The sequence below is a fragment of the Cetorhinus maximus genome, chromosome 8, assembly GCF_964194155.1.
Source record: "Cetorhinus maximus chromosome 8, sCetMax3.hap1.1, whole genome shotgun sequence".
NCBI classification, from domain to species: domain Eukaryota; kingdom Metazoa; phylum Chordata; class Chondrichthyes; order Lamniformes; family Cetorhinidae; genus Cetorhinus; species Cetorhinus maximus.
The window spans coordinates 73,620,492-73,637,223 of record NC_135886.1 but is presented as its reverse complement, the minus strand read 5'-3'; the positions used below and the strand labels follow the sequence as shown (position 1 = coordinate 73,637,223).

Genomic DNA, 16,732 nt, shown 5'->3' with positions numbered 1-16,732 from the left:
CACCTCTCCTGATTAATATCTCCTGGGTATAACAGCTATCAATCTCAGCCAGACAGGGAGAATTCCTCCATCACGTTCAATGTCTTACCTCTCATTACTCTGCTGAATAGTTGTTAATTAGGCCAAACAACAACAACAACAACAACAACTACTTGCATTTGCAGTAAAACATGCCAAGACAGGGGCATCAAACAAAATTTGACACTGAGCCACGTAGGAGATACAGCAACTCGCATTTATACAGCACCTTTAGCATAATGAAATGTCCCAAGGTGCTTCACAGGAGCGTGATAAAGTGGAGTTTGACACTGACCAACATGAGGCATTAGGTCAGATGACCAAAAGCTTAGTCAAAGTGGTAGGTTTTAAGGCATGTCTTAAAGGAGGGAAGCTAAGTAGAGAGGTAGAAAGGGGTAGGGGGCAGTTTCCAGGTCTGGGGCCTACGGCCTAGGCAAGTGAAGGCACACCCACCAGTGGTGAAGCAATTAAAATTGCGGATGCACAAGAGGCCTGAATTAGAGGAGCGCAATTATCTCAATGGGCCTGGAGGAGATTGTATTATTAGGGCAGGTGGCCAAAACCTTGGTTTGAAGGAGCATCTTAAAGGAGAGAGAGAGAGAGAGAGAGAGTAGAGAGAAAAAGAGGTTTAGAAAGGGAATCCCAGAACCTAGTGCCTAGGCATGGCCACCAATGGTAGGGTAATTAATATCAGGGATGCTCAAGAGCCTGGAATTGGAGGTGCGTTGAGAGCTCAGAAGTTTGCAGGGTTGGAAGAGATTACAGAGATAGGGAAAGGTGAAGCCTTGGTGGCATTTGAAAACAAATTTTAAAATTAACATATTGCCGGACTGGTAGCCAGTGTAGGTCAGCCGGCACAGAGGACATGAGTGAACAGGACTGGTGCAAGTTAGGATAAGGGCAGAAGAGTTTTGGGTGAGTTCAAGTTTATGGAAAGGTTAAAATGCGATGCTGGCCAGGAGATCATTAGAATAGTCAAATCTAGAGGTAACAAAGGTGAAGGTTTCAGGAACAGATGAGCCGAGACAAGGTTGGAGTCGTGCTATTTTACAGAGGTAGAAGTAAATGTTTTGATGGTTGAGCAGATGTATGGTTGGAAACTCATCTCAGGGGTGTAAATAGAATAGCAAGTTTGCAAATGATCTGGCTCAGCCTCAAAGCATTTATCTAGAGCAAATATCAGCTGATTGAAATATATGAAAGCTCATACCAGAAGTGTAAGAAACCAATCAATCTGACCAATTCATATTTTTGGGCAGTGGACAGCAAGTTACCATCCAGTTTTCCCCCCCGTTTGTTATGATTTTCCCTACTCAAATGTTACACACTGGCTTGACAGGGCACACTGAGGAAAAACTTTTACACAGTAGCAAAACACTTCATGTATGATAAATTGTTCTGAAGTGCAAGTGCTTTGTTATATATTTATTTTGGTGACGTTGGTTGAGGGAGGGCACTGGAAGAACCACCCATATTTCTTCAAATAGTTACATGGAATCTTTAGCTCCAACTGAATCAGCACAACAGGCAGATGAGGTCAGAGTTTAACATCCCACCTGAAGAAATGTGCTTTCAACATGCACACTCACTCAGTACTGTACTGAGGTGTCAGCTTTGTTTAGATGTACAAGTCCTGGGGTGGAGCTTATTTGGGCATCTATTTCTCCAGCTTTCTTGATTTGGCGACATATTCAAGATATGCCTAGAACAAATGTCACAGGATCACAGAATTGTTACAGTGCAGAAGGAAGAGATTTGGCCCATTGTTTCTGACTGGCTCTCTGAATGAGCAATTCACCTAGTGCCATTCCACCGCCTTCTCCCCATAAACATGCACATTCTTCCTTTTCAGTTAAAAGTTTAATTCTCTTTTGAATGCTTCGACTAAACCTGCCTCCACCACACTTTCAGGCAGTGCATTCTAGACCCTAACCAATCGCTGCATGAAAAATTTTTCCTCATGTCACCTTTGCTTTTTTTGCCAATTACTTTAAATCTGTGACCTCTTGTCCTTGATCCTTTCACCAGTGGGAACAGTTTCTCCCCAACCACTCTGTCCAAACCCCTTATGATTCTGAATGCCTCTGTCAAATCTCCCTTCAAGTTTCTCCTCAATTCTCCTCCCTTTAAAAAGCAAGAATGGAACAAGAAAAAAGAACCCAATTTACATTTGATTAGCGATTACCCTTCAATGAGCACTTACAAATCGTCAATGACCTTTTGAAGATGTGTGCCAAGTCAAACAGTACTGAAGAAGCATCCTCACTCATTTATGAAGTAAGTTAAGATATACAAGATAGTCCCTTATACATCTAATAAGAAATTTATCAGAAACTTCTTTACCCAGAGAGTGGTTAGAAATAAAAACAAAGTGCTGAAAAACACTCAACATGTTAGGCAGCAAATGTGGAGACAGAAACAGAGTTACGGTTTTAGGTTGATGACCTTTCATCATTAGAGTGTGGAACATCGTTGAGGTGAATAGCATAGATACATTTAAGGAAAGCTAGGTAAGCACATGAGAGAGAAAGCAGTAGAAGGATATAGTCATAGTGTTAGATTAAGTAGGATGGGAAGAGGCTGCTGTGCGGCATAAACACCGGCATAGTTAAGTTGGGCCAAATGGCCTGCTTGCATGCTGTTTATGTAATATATATCAAGATTTAAACAAATATTTCGTTGGAAAGATATAAAATCTATTTTAATTACCTACAGATAAATATTCTGGTGCTATTTTTCAGTTAAATCTTTTTCTTTCAACCTGAGGAATGATCACGGAAAATGTTCTGAACATACCCGTTACATACTTTCACATATTTTAAATTTCTCCCTTTTAAATCATCTAGAATCAGTGATCAAGGTCTTGTGTGTTTTTTAAATTTATTCACAGAACCTATTCCTAAAAAGAAAGACTCCTGGGAAATTTCATCACATCGTTACTCTGATATGACTATTCCTTTATCAACCTCTGCGAATGTGGACAGTACAATTGAGCACCAAAAGTATGTTTACAGCTAGCTTGGTTAAGCTCAACAATAGTCAGTTTTATCTCTTCATGGCTTGCATACAATCCAGATATACTGAGTGAATCTTAAAAAGGCAACTTGTTTATGCATATGGTATCATTACCATATGTACTACATTAATCAAGCAGACTTTTATAGTTACATTCATGGCTTGAATTTTTTTGAGTGTATTTGCGGCTGTTGGATTCTTAGGTGAGGATGGGGTTGCATTGGTTCCATTCACCAATATCCGAGTTCCACTGCCTTTCAGTTTTAAAGATTTTTTCATGTACCATGATTGAGTCTACTAAACTGCACAATCTTTGAGGCTCTTTGTAACTTGTGTTAAAATAGATCCCATGCTACAAAGAGATTGTCAGAAGAAGGAAAACAGAGGTTTGGGAAGGGAGGGATGTGGAGAAGGAGGAGACTGAGGGAGAAAGGCAGGAAGGCAGAGACAGAAGAAGTAGAGGAAATAGAATTGGCAAGGTGCAACAAATCAAAAAACAGAGTGGGAATTCAAAAATGGTATTTAATCATGACAAATGTCTTTGCTATCAACTTGGATTAACCTTTACCCCTCTTGCCTCAGAGCTTCTGGAGAATGTACTATGAAGTGATTAAAATTGTCTTTTTGGTTTGCAATTTTCATTTAAAGAGAGACTTGTGCAGTAACAATGTTATAAAAGCAGCTTATTCTGTTGCCATAAATAAGTGATTTTTGCTGACTCAAGTGTGCAATCACATGTGGCCCAATTGTTAACTGTGTCTAATGGATCAAGACAGAAGTTTCAAAAGATTGGTTAAGGTGGTCGGTCACTCAAACAATGGGAAGTTTACTTGTGTCATGAGTTGTGTCTTTAAAGGGAAACAGCCCTCTCCAAATCAAGAAATAGAAAATCAACTTGAGTGGATTTTTCACTCGCTTATTTGGAGGCTCTTATGAATGTACGAATTAGCAGGAGTAAGCCACTCAGCTTTGAGCCTGCCCTGCCACTCAATAAGATCATGGCTGATCTACTGTAGCCTCAACTCCACATTCCTGCCTAGCCCTGATAACCTTTCACCCCCTTGCTTATCAAGAATCTATCTATCTCTGCCGTTAAAATATTCAAAGGTTCTGCTTCCACTACCTTTTGAGGAAGAGAGTTCCAAAGACTCTCAACCCTCAGAAAAAAATTCTTCTCATCTCTGTTGAAAATGGGCGACCCTTATTTTTAAACAGCGGCCCCTAGTACTAGATTCTCCCACAAGAGGAAGCATCCTCTCCACATCGATGCTATCAAGATCCCTCAGAATCTTATATGTTTCAATCAAGTTGCCTCTTACTCTTCTAAACTCCAGTGGACACAAACTTAGCCTGTCCTTTCCTCATAAGACAACCTGCCCAATCCAGGTTTTAGTTTAGTAAACGTTCTCTGAACTGCTTCCAATATATTTACATCCATTCTTAAAAGAGACCACCAATACTGTACACAGTACTCCAGATGTGGTCTAACCAATGCCCTGTATAACTGAAGCATAACTTCGCTACTTTTGTTCTCAACACCCCTCGCAATAAATGATAACATTCTATTCGTTTTCCTAATTCCTTGCTGTATCTGCATACAACTGCATAGTTTTGCGATTTACGCACTAGGTCCACCAGAGCCCTCTGCATCGCAGAGCTCTGCAATCTCTCACCATTTAGTTAATATGTTTTGTTTTTATTTTCTCTGCCAAAATGGACAATTTCACATTTGCCTGCATTATACTCCATTTGCCAATTCTTTGCCCACTCATTTAACCTAACTATATCCCTTTGTAGCCTTGTATCCTCTTCACAAATTACTATCCTACCTACCTTTGTGTCATCAGCAAATTTAGCAACCATACCTTCAGTCCCTTCATCCAAGTCATTTATATAAATTGTAAAAAGTTGAGGCGCCAGCACTGATCCCTGTTTCACACCACTCGTCACATCTTGCCAACCAGAAAAAGACATATATTACTGCTCTTGGTTTCCTGTTAGCTAGCCAATCTTCTATCCGTGCCAATATGTTACCCATTACACCATGAGCTTTTATTTTTTGCAATAACCTTTGATGTGGAGCTTTATCAAATGCTTTCTGGAAATCCAAGTACAGTACACCCACCAGTACCCCTTTATCCACAGCACATGTGACCCCTTCAAAGAACTCCAATAAATTGGTTAAATATGATTTCCCTTTTACAAAACCATGTTGACTCTGACTGATCACCCTGAATTTTTCCAAGTGCCAAGCTATAACATTTTTAATAATAGCTTCTAACATTTTCCCTATGACAAATGTTAAGCCAACTGGCCAAAAATTTCCTGCTTTCTGTCTCCCTCCCTTTTGAACATTTGCTATTTTCCAATCTAATGTAACCTTCCCCGAATCCAGGAAATTTTGCAAAATTAAAACCAACACATCATCTGTCTCACTAGTCACTTCTTTTAAGATCCAAGAATGAAGCACATCAGGACCTGGACACTTGTTAAATGCTGTAGCTCCAACAATTTTCTCAGTACCACTTGCCTGGTGATTATAATTTTCCCAAGTTCCTCCCTCCCTTCCATTTCCTGATTTACGAATATTTCTGGAATGTTACTTGTATCCTCTATAGTGAAGACTGATGCAAAATACTGGTTCAACTGCCATTTCCTTATTTTCCATTATTAATTCCCCAGACTCACTTTCTGTGGGACCAGTGCTCACTTTGTTAACTCTTTCCTTATTTAAATATCTATAGAAACTCTTACTATCTGTCTTTATATTTCAAGCTAACTTTTTCTCACACTATTTTTTCCTTCCTTACCAATCTTTTGCTCATTCTTTGCTGTTCTGTCCAATCTTCTTATCTGCCACCAATCTTTGCGCAAGTATGTGCTTTTTCTTTAATTTGATACTATCTTTAATTTTTTTAGTTAACCACGGATGGTGGATCTTTCCCTTGGAATTTTTCTCTCGTTGGAACATATCTATTCTGTGTATTCTGAAATATCCCCTTAAATGTTTGTCACTGCATCTTTATTGACCTACCACTCTTAACCTAATTTGCCAGTTCACTTTAGCTGTGCTTTCATGCCCTCAATTTCCTTTATTTAAGTTTAAAATACTAGTCTTGGACCCACTCTTCACTGACTCAAATTGAAAGTAAAACTCAATCATGTTATGATCGCTGCTACCTGGGGTGCTTTCACTATGAGGTCATTAATAAATCCTACCTTGTTGCACAATACCAGGCATCATGCCCAGAAAACATAAAGGAAAATATATACAGACATATCTATATCATCCTGGCTACTTTATAAAACTTTTTTTTAAAAATGGACAAAGGCTTTATACTGACTGAAGCCTGACTAGCTACAAGCTACACAAAAGGAATTTCTGGCCTTCAGAAAACCGCAGGGACCTTGTTATCTCTAAAGAGGCACTAATGCCCCTGTGACTGCAGAAATCAAATTCCAAAGAAATCACAAAGACCCTTTACATTTCTAAGGCAGAGCTCTAGCCAAAGAAGACGATACATCTGTGAGGACAAAGGGACTCTGTAATCTCTGTTAAACTTATTAATGGATGAAACATTAATCGTCTCAAGAATCCAGACCAGGAATATACATCCTTTGTCCAAACCATGGGGAGGAACTTGGAGTTATGTCACATGACCTCCCCACCCACCACCCCCTGCATTCCCCAAACTGCTAGAACCTATTACCCCACATCAGCTTCAGCCTGCTAACCACTCCGGAGGAATACACCATTGGACTTTTGATTTTGGACTCTGGGCTCATGTGAAACCATGGTTCTAATTTTGTCTGTGGTCTTTGCCCCGTACCTCTTTCTTTCTCTTATCTCTCTTTTATCGTGTGAATGTACCGGGGTTACATAGTGACAACCCCTCCCCGTGTTGTCTGTGTGTAAAATAAACTAACCCTCTGATTTTACTCTCTTTCTAGTTTGAGGTGGGGTTATTAATAGAGCTTTGGATCACTTCAAAACTAGGGGGGTGTGAAGGAAAATATGCCACCACTTATAAAGGGGGAAATAAAAAAATCAAAAACACCTTTTTGTTTATGGATGGGTGGTGAGGAGAAAAAAAAATCAGGTCTGTTTTAATTAAACCCTCTCCTGTCTGTAACACAGTTCTAGTATAGCCTATTTTCTGGTTGGTGCCAGAATGTGCTGTTGTAAGGAACCATCCTGAAAACATTATATGAATTCCTCACCTAGACTACCTGCACATCTGATTTTCCCAGTCCATATGCAGCTTATAATCCCCCATAATTATTACTGTACCTTTCCAATAATCTCCCGTTATTTCTATGGTTACTGTTAGGGGGCCTGTTTGCCTTTATCATTTCTCATCTCTAACCAAACCGTTTCTAGATCCTGGTTTCCTGAACCTAGGTCATCCCTCTCTAATGTGCTAACAACATCATTAATTAACAGAATTAACAGAGCCACCCCTCCACCTTTTCCTAGTTTTCTATCCTTCCTAAATGCCACGTACCCTTCAATATTCAGGTCCTAATCTACGTCATCCTGCAGCCATGCCTCTGTAATGGCTATCAGATCATACTTATTTATTTCTATTTGCGCTCTCAGTTCATGTTTTGTTTCGAATGTAGTACATTCAGATACAGGGCCTTTAGTTTTGTACTTTTATTATTTTTGTTACCTCCAGTCTTATCCGATGATTTACTCTTAGATTTGTACTCCTTGTGCTCTCTGTCCCTTCCTATCATGGTATGTTTATCATTTCCCACATTAATATCTTTCTCTCTAGTCTTTTCTCTACTCGTTGGATTTACCAGATCTCTGCAAATTTGTTCTCTTGATCTCACTACTTAGTTTAAAACCCTCTCTACTTCCCTAGTTATGCGGCTTGCTAGAACGCTGGTCCTGGCATGGTTCAGGTGTACACTGTTGGGTACAGTCCCCATTTTTCCCAGTGCCCCATGAACTGGAACCCACTTCTCCCACACCAGTCTTTGAGCCACGTATTCATTTCTCTAGTCTTATTTACCCTGTGCCAATTTACATGTGGCTCAGGTAATAATCCAGAGATTATTACCTTTGAGGTTCTGCTTTTTAATTTAGTGCCTAGCTCTTCATACTCTCTATGCAGAACCCCTACCTATGTAGTTGGTGCCTACATGAACTGGATCCTCCCCCTCCCACTGCAGGTTCCTCTCCAATACTGAGAGACAATACTGTCACTCTTTGCTCCAGAGAACAGTGTCAATCCTCCTCACCATACTGTCCCCTATTACCATTACATTCCTTTTTGCTCCCACCACTTGAATGGCTTCCTGTAACATAGTGCCATGGTCAGTTTCCTCATCCACCTTGCAGCCCCCACTCTCATCCAAGCAAACTGAGAACCTCAAACCTACTGGATAACTGCAAAGGCTGAGGCTCCTACACTCCTGCCCTCTGGGTCCCCTTACTTGCCTCAGTCGCAGTCACATTCTTCTGTCCCTTACTAAATCAGAAGACCCTATCCTAAGTGGTGTGGCTGTCACTTGGTGCAAAGCATCCAGGTAACTTGCCCCCTCCCTGCTATGTTGCAGTGTCTGCAGTTCAGCATGATTCTCAGCCAAAGCTCCTTGAGCTGCAAACACTTACTGCAGGCGTGTTTTCCCTGGATCACGCTGGCATCCAGGAGCTCCCACATGCTGCAGCCTTGACACATCCTCTTTCCTGCTATCCTTAATGTGTTTTAATTAATTATATTATTAACTTATTTATTTTCCTTATATATTTTATGAACTTTACCACCAGTTCGTATACTATTTTAAACTTTATGACTGGAACAGACCTTAGCCACTCGCCAGGTAATCACCAAACAGCTAGCTCCTTTCCCTGTAGTAGAGTAAGAACCAATTCCCACAGGGCTCACTGCGCTCTCCCACTCACCAAATTCCCAGGTATGCACTCAGATCCAAAGCTGCACTTGTTTCCCTTAGCTGCATGAAAGAACTCTGAATTTATAGTAAACTGTACTTGAGCTAGAGAAACTAGATTCAACCAGTTAGGTAATTAACTACTCAGCTCTCTCATCAGAGTGTGTTTAACCTGCCAAAGGCTGGACGAAAGAAAAAAACAATCTACTTACACAGTACTTTCCAGTTACTGCCAATTACAGAACAGTCTAAACTTTGCAAGAACAAGATTAACACTTTAAACTCCCCAATTCACCAAACTCCCAGGTATGCAATCAGTTCCAAAGCTGCATGGTGTAAGCATGGTGATGAGTTTTTGGAGGCATCAGATTCTCAGTTAACTTAAAATAAGATAATGGAGCTCAATCCAGTGTACACTTTGCCTAGACACACACACAAACAAACATATTTCGGCTAGTGAGTGGAAAGAAAGAATTTACATTAATATAGCCTCTTTCACAACTTCAGAACATCCTCAAATGTTTTAGTCAATTAAGTGATTTTGAAGTGAGGTCACTGTTCCAATGTAAGGAAAGGGAAAATTGTTTCTTCCCCCTCTCTACCCGTTGGTGCGGAGATTAATAGTGCCATTCAGATCAAACTCTTTCGAGTTATCAACAGTCACAGATTGCAACTCTTTCGAGTACAATCACAGTTCTTGGTTTCCGGGAGTGGGACATGAACCCTCTGATTCAAAGGCGAGGGTGCTATGAACTGAGCCACAGCTGACACCCCGCCATTCAGATCAAGTAGATCAGCACAGACTTGCAATCAAATTGGAATCGTTTAGTCTGACTCCATGAAGAGCCTTTACCCAACAGGAGCTCCAAACTATTTTTAAAAAAAATGGAAACCAGGTACTGATCCATCTTGAACCCTTCTTTTCTTTAAATGTTCAATACGTCTAAGAGAGTAAAATTAGGATTTCCATACTGCACTCTTAAATAGAGGGATGCAAGTGACATTGAACAATTTGCTGAGTCAATGCATACCCAAGTTCCACATGATAAGTAGGGGAGAAAAGAAACAAAAAAAGAGATCATTTTTGGCTGTGTTCATGTAAATCGAAAGGACACTGTCCCAGGCCCTGCAACAGACTGCTTACTTGCTACTGGTAAATAATTTGAGGAGTAATGATGGGACAGCAGGTAGGGGAAGGAGACGCTTAACAAAACATTTTAACCAACAAAATAAAAATATATCAAAAACGAAGGTATAATGTTTTTATATGGTCAAAAGGAACTATACCATAAGTTTTTAGAAAATGTGATATACGAGAGTAAGATTTGTCCAAGGCTGGTCCCTACATGCAAAAATAACACCAGCAAAAATGTAAGACGCAGAGAAAAAAGTGATTTTAAAAACGTCATCCTTTAAAGAATTAAAAAATGTAAGACAAAAGAAATAGGTCCTTGTAATTTTAAAACATAATTCTTTAACGAATTAAAATACAACGGCACAGATACAGAGTAATTAACACACATTTCTTGTTTGCCAGGAAAACTAAAATGGTCTCGGAAAGTAGATCCTGAGGCTGATCAATAATAGACGATATATCTGAGATAATCACTTAATTTTCATTTGCACACTCTTATTTTGATCACCTGTTTTACATGATACTTGGAATGAAGCTACATATTACAGTATGGGCTTAATAATTTCTGTTAAAAGCAAGGAAATAAAATGTTAGTCTTGGGCCAATGGTCTGTAAACCAGATAAGATTACTGCAAACATCTGCCCATCCTAAAAAGCTTCTTGCTTGTAAACAAAGCAGAGTCAGTGCAGGAGGGTTCAAAAAGATTGCTTCTATGCATTTGAATCCTAGTATATTACTAGCAGTTCTAGTATTGATTTTGTTATCACCACAAGGTTGAGTTTTGTCCTTACCCAATCCACTTTCAGGCACTGCTTGCCTCCATATATGCTTTACTCTTCTGCAATATGGTTTAACAGGTTCAGGAAAAGGGCAGCAGACACGTACAGCCCACAGACTTCATTAAAATCAGCAAGTATTCCAAATGAATCTCCCCAGTTTTAAATGTTAGCTGCTGAAAAGCAGCTTTCATTTGATTGATTGGAATCACCTGTACAGCTCTGCTTACGCTGCCTGTGAAGTCATCGACAGACAAGTCATGTGATCTGAACCTTGGATTAATATTGGGACAAAGGCACTTTTTTTTTCTCCATCCTTCTCCTTTCAGATTTTGAACGCAAGACTTGGAGAAAATGTGATAGTGCAGACTCATAAATCACTGGGGAATAATACAGGAAGCAATACAATTTGGAACGGATTCAGACATTTTAAATACATCTTATGTACAACAAAAGTATGTTGCACTCAATATCTTGATTTTATATATAAAATATTAAATGAATGCTTTGCAAATATTATGCTTATATATAAACATCTGATGCAATGCCATTTAAAATCTGAAGCTTAGCAGCATGGTAAATATGATTTTTCTATGAACGTTTAGAAAATTTTTTGTATTTTCAGTTTCATACTTTAAAAAAAATATAGTGCCATTCTGTCAATCGTTTCCTTAATTACATATGAGAAGATAAGCAATACCTTTCAGCTATTCTTATTCTACATAGTAATGGATTCCATGTTACAACTGCTGGACTTTGCTTTTGAAAGGAGTTCACAGGCCAACATTGGTTAAAAATTAAATTCAGTATCACCAAATGAGATAAACCTGTGTTCATATAAACGTTGGAGTAGCATTCTCTGGCTCACACAAGTCATCCTCAACCTGCTCTCCCATGTCTCCTAGTGGTGACCCATAAAAAATGCATGTTTAGACTAGCCACACAATCCCTGATGGAAAATGTGGATGACTGGTTTACTCCTGGATCTTTGTTAATACCACACTAATCAGTACTTCATGGTGTGCCCAGACTGCTCTGCAGCAACAGCTTATCAGCTTCACTATGGAAAACATCAGGCCATCACTGTAGCTTCCAATGACAGCACAGCTTGGTTGAAAATTTCATTGGGCAGTATTTAGTGGAGGCGATGGGGGCTTTGTCTGCCAGTTGGTGAGACGGCAGGCACCCCGTATTGCCTCTTTAAGGTATTAAGTGCCACTCAGGAACTTAACTGGGCCATCCCCAGGATCAAGGAACCCAGGGTGGAAGTCCCACCCACTGACAGTTGCCTAGTGAATGGCAGTGCTGCTAGGGAGATGGTGGCTTCTGCTGGTACAACACCCACCCAAGGCCTAGTATTGTCACTAGATCCCAGATCACAGGTTAGTGATGGTGGGAGGGGGGTTGGGGGAAGGGTCAGCAGCAAGGGCAGTGGGGTGATTCTTCGCACGCTGTCCCCCCACCCCCCCATGCCAGGTCCCTTGATCAGGCACAGATAACCAAAACAAGTCGAATAGGGCTCTGCGATTTGCCCAAATGACAGGTTTCTGAGAGTGTAGGCATCACTGACTATTGGCCTGCAAACTCACGTGCAACATACTGACATATATGCTAACCACAATTAATACCATTCACTTAATATGCAGCTGGTCTGTTCTTTCTGCCAGCACCATCATGCCAGTGTGTACCCAATTTTCAGGCTGTTGTCATGAGGAATTCATCCTTCACTTCATCCCCCAAATATTCAACTCTAGTGGAAGAGCCCTGAGGATGGCTACTTGGGGAAAAGGATAATCTTCTCCAGATGTGACTGGTGACACCACTGCTCAAGATAACTTCTACACTGAAATGAAGATAATATTTGGCCTATACTGTCACCAGTGCCCCAGCAAACAGACCATCAGTCAGCTGAAGCAGAGGTTCTGCTCTTTGGACAAATCCAGAGACATGATTCAATACAGCTGACAATGTACGTCCAGAATCGTGTTAGTGGGCCATACCATTCCCATGCAGCGGGTCAGCACCTGGGGCCCGGAGCACAAAGATGAAGACTATTCCAAAACCAACAAGGATGGTGAGGGTGTGCCCGATTTAAAAACTGCCAGCAGTCAGAACTTTTCCAGTAGCAGCTAACTGATATGGATTCCAGCTGAGCTGTTTTTGTCATCTGCCTCCTATCCAATCATGAGCAACCCCTTTCCCATTCCATCTGCACTGTAGTGAGGCACATTTGCTCAGCAGTTAGCTCTGCAGCACCTCACAACTGAACAAGTAATACCCTCAGGGCTCAGCACATCATTCAACACAGAACCAGATTTCTCCAAAATTTATAGTCTTAAATTAACTCAACACATTCTCAAATAAACTCTGATAAAATCCCCTGCCTGTCTTACGTGCTCTCTTGTAATCTAGTGCATCTTCAAGGTGTTTCCCTAGTGGCTGAAGCATAGGAGGTAGAAAACTGCTGTGACAGTACTGGATGACTGCTGAGTGCCCGAATACTGTTGCATTGGCTGAAAGAGATAAATGAGCTGGCGTAGAGAAGAACATGAGGTCTCTCAAATTTCACATTTAGCCCTCAGTCTTAGAATGGTATTTTATGCTCTGCAAAGTGGCTGCTACATTTGCCAATAAAGCAATAACTACATTTCAAAAAGTAAACTATAAGCTGTAAAGTGCTTTAATAGTGCCATGTTTGAAAAATGCTCATTTTTCTATCCTAAAATAAATTCACAGGACCAATTTTATGTAATCAATCTGTAATTTCACAGGTGGCATCATCTGTTGAAACAAATTCACCCTTTTACAGAAACATCACTTTATTGAGGGGCAAAGTTTATGCAAATTTAAATGTCAATGAAAGAACAATCAATAAAATGCCCTGAAAAAATTGATCTGTTTAACTATTTTTAATTGCATTGAAAGCATTTTGCTTCATGAATGCTTATAATCACTTCCCATTCCAATTCTTTGAAACTTTGTCAATAAATTTAGATCGGAATTAAGATTGATTAAGCCATGAAGACTTGTATAACCCACTGATCTATGCTGCACTAGCTTGATAAATACATAAAATTTTATTTAAAAAAAATAGCTGTAAATCCTTTAAAAAACGCTGAAGTTCTTCCACCCGATACTTGTTTCTGCTCACCAGTGGCGGTAGATAACAAGTTGCAGCTCTATATTTGAAAGATTTCTATCATTTGTGTAGCAATCAGGAGTGGAAATGTTCCTTTCCCTAACCCAAGAGTGCTCTAGAAAAATACAGCGTTCCTACCACTGTATCAACTAAACTGTATAAATTCAGTTTTTCTTTTAAAAACACATTTTTTCCCAAAAGCAATTACAATATGTTGTTCCTTAACTTAAAGTTTTGCAAAGCAATTAGGGATTGTTAAATCACTATTACACAGTTTATAGAAAATTAATCTGCAACTAATTACTAGGAAATTTTTCATCCATAGAATGCAAATTAAAATGAAACCACTGGACTACAAGCAATGACAATTGAAAGTAAAGCTGTTCTATGACAATCTTATGACAAATTACTTCACAACTATTCAATGTTATGATCTTAAAATAATTGAAAACATAACATTCCCGCACACACATTTGCTGAAATCTCTGCAGGTTGTCTTGCTCCATACCTCCTTGTGGCTCCCTGTCTAAAGGAGGAACATCATCTGCAAAAGAAAAGTCCAAAGATGCTCCTGCAATCTCCACCATATCTTCATCACTTGTGTTGCTCTGGTAGCTATTAAAACTACCTCTTCGGTAAAACTGATCTTTGGCCATTTTAACCTGCTAAAATCTGCAAAACAAAAAATTAGGAAACACTTCTAAATGATGCAGTAGAAAACTCCTAAACTAATTTTGGTTTGCAAAAAATATGTGGCAAAAAGTTTTAATGTGTATACCCCATTTTACACCCCCAGAATATGTACAGGATGTTTCGTGATAAACACTGTGCTCATTATCAACTTGCATTTACACAGCACCTTTAACAAAAAAAGCATCCTAGGACACTTTTTAGAAAAATAACGACAGATGGAAAAAAGTTAGGAGAAATGACTGAAGGCTAGGTGGAAACAATGGATCAGAATTTGCTACTAAAATAACTGCAAGTTTAATGTCCATGCTGTCATAAATCTATAAATTGCCCAGCAGCTTGTAAGGAAGATGCTCTGTGAATTGTGAATCATCACAAGTTGCTGGATGACATGTGCTCATCTAAACATCAGACTTGTGGAAAAACCAACTTGCCCTTAATGCCCTTTGAGTTTCATGAAGTTACTGCACGTGCGTGTCAACTGCCAAGTGAACATACCACAAAATTATGGCTGGTAATTAACAGCATGAATACATTTTTCATGAGGAGACATATGTTTCTACCAAAGAATGTTTCCTTTCAGAGCCAGAGACGATTTAAACTATGGAGTCTCATTTTTGGAGGTAACAAATTGTTCTTAGAGATTTGAAGATTTAAACATTTTTCTTACATTTCCTTTGTCTTTTTTTTTATAGCTTTCTCTTAATCCGATCTTTCCTTTTCTTTGTTTCTCTTTGAGCCTGATTTGACTAATTCACTCACTTTAATTCACCCTCCTTCTCTGTCATTCCTGTTTCTTTCTCAATCCTTAAATCTCATTGTTTAAGATGATAGATTCTGGGCCTATTGTCACTCAGGTCCGTGATATCTCATTGCCTTTGCTGAACCGTTATCAGCGGATCAGATCTAAACTCTGCAGCCCTGTCATATCCATTCCTGACAATTAAGCAACTCACTGGAGGCAGCGGCTCTACAAATATCCCCAATTACAGCCCCATCAGTTTACTCTCGATCATCAGTATAGTGATGGAAGGGGTCATCAATGGTGCTATCAAGAGGCACTTACTTAGCCATAATTTTCTTACTGACACACAGTTTGGGTTCCACCAGGGTAACTCAGCTCCTGACCTCACCACAGCCTTGGTTCAAACATAGACACAAGGAGCTGAAAGAGGTGAGGTGAGAGTGACTGCCCTTGACACCAAGGCAGCATTTGAGCAAGTATGGCATCAAGGAGCCAATAGGAATCAGGGGGCAACCTCTGCCTGTTGGGGTCAAACCAACAAAGGATGATGGTTGTGGTTTTGGAGGTCAATCATCTCCGTTCCAGGACATCATTGCAGAAGTTCCTCAGGGTCGTGTCCTATGCCCAACCATCTTCAGCTGCTTCAATGACCTTCCTTCCATCATAAGGTCAGAAGTGGGGATGTTTGCTGATGATTGCACAATGTTCAGCACCATTTTCAACTACGCAGATATTGAAGCTGTCCATGTCCAAATGCAGCAAGGCCTGGACAATATCCAGGCTTGGGCTGACAAGTGGCAAGTAACATTTGTGCCACACAAGTGCCAGGCAATGACCATCTCCAACAAGAGAGAATCTAATCATTGCCCCTTAATGCTCAAAAGCACTAATATCGTTGAATCCCCCACTATCAACATCCTGGAGGTTACCATTGTCAAGAAACTGAACTGGACTAGCCATATAAATACTGTGGCTACAAGAGTAGGTCAGAGGCTAGGAATCCTGCGACAGGTAGCTCACCTTCTGAACCCCCCCCCAAAGCCTGCCTACCATCTACAAGGCACAAGTCCAGGAGTGTGGTGGAGTATTTTCCACTTGCCTGGATAAGTGCAGATTCAACACTTAGGAAGCTCGACACCATCCAGGACAAAGCAGCCTGCTTGATTGACACCCCATCCACAAACATTCACTCCCCCCAGTGGCAGCAGTGTGTACCATCTACAAGATTCACTGCTGGAACTCACCAAGGCTCCTCAGACAGCACCTTTCAAACCCAAGACCGCTATCATCCAGAAGGACAAGAGCAGCAGAT

At 40.2% G+C, this 16,732-nt stretch overlaps 1 protein-coding gene across 6 annotated transcripts in view; it reads right to left on the bottom strand.

Annotated features, from left to right (window-relative positions):
* Positions 1 to 16,732, bottom strand: part of LOC144683722 (H(+)/Cl(-) exchange transporter 5) — a 139,880-nt gene that overhangs the window by 67,188 nt on the left and 55,960 nt on the right. For 4 of the 6 annotated variants that reach the window (XM_078547045.1, XM_078547043.1, XM_078547044.1 and 1 more), the window contains exon 3: positions 14,494 to 14,657. The exons of 1 other annotated variant lie outside the window; for it this stretch is intronic. In XM_078547045.1, the coding sequence (XP_078403171.1) occupies positions 14,494 to 14,641 (148 nt within the window). In that variant the 5' untranslated portion in view covers positions 14,642 to 14,657. Of the gene's footprint in view, positions 1 to 13,239; positions 13,398 to 14,493; positions 14,658 to 16,732 lie in introns of those variants that run through there. One more of the 6 variants, XM_078547041.1, reaches the window with a different exon arrangement.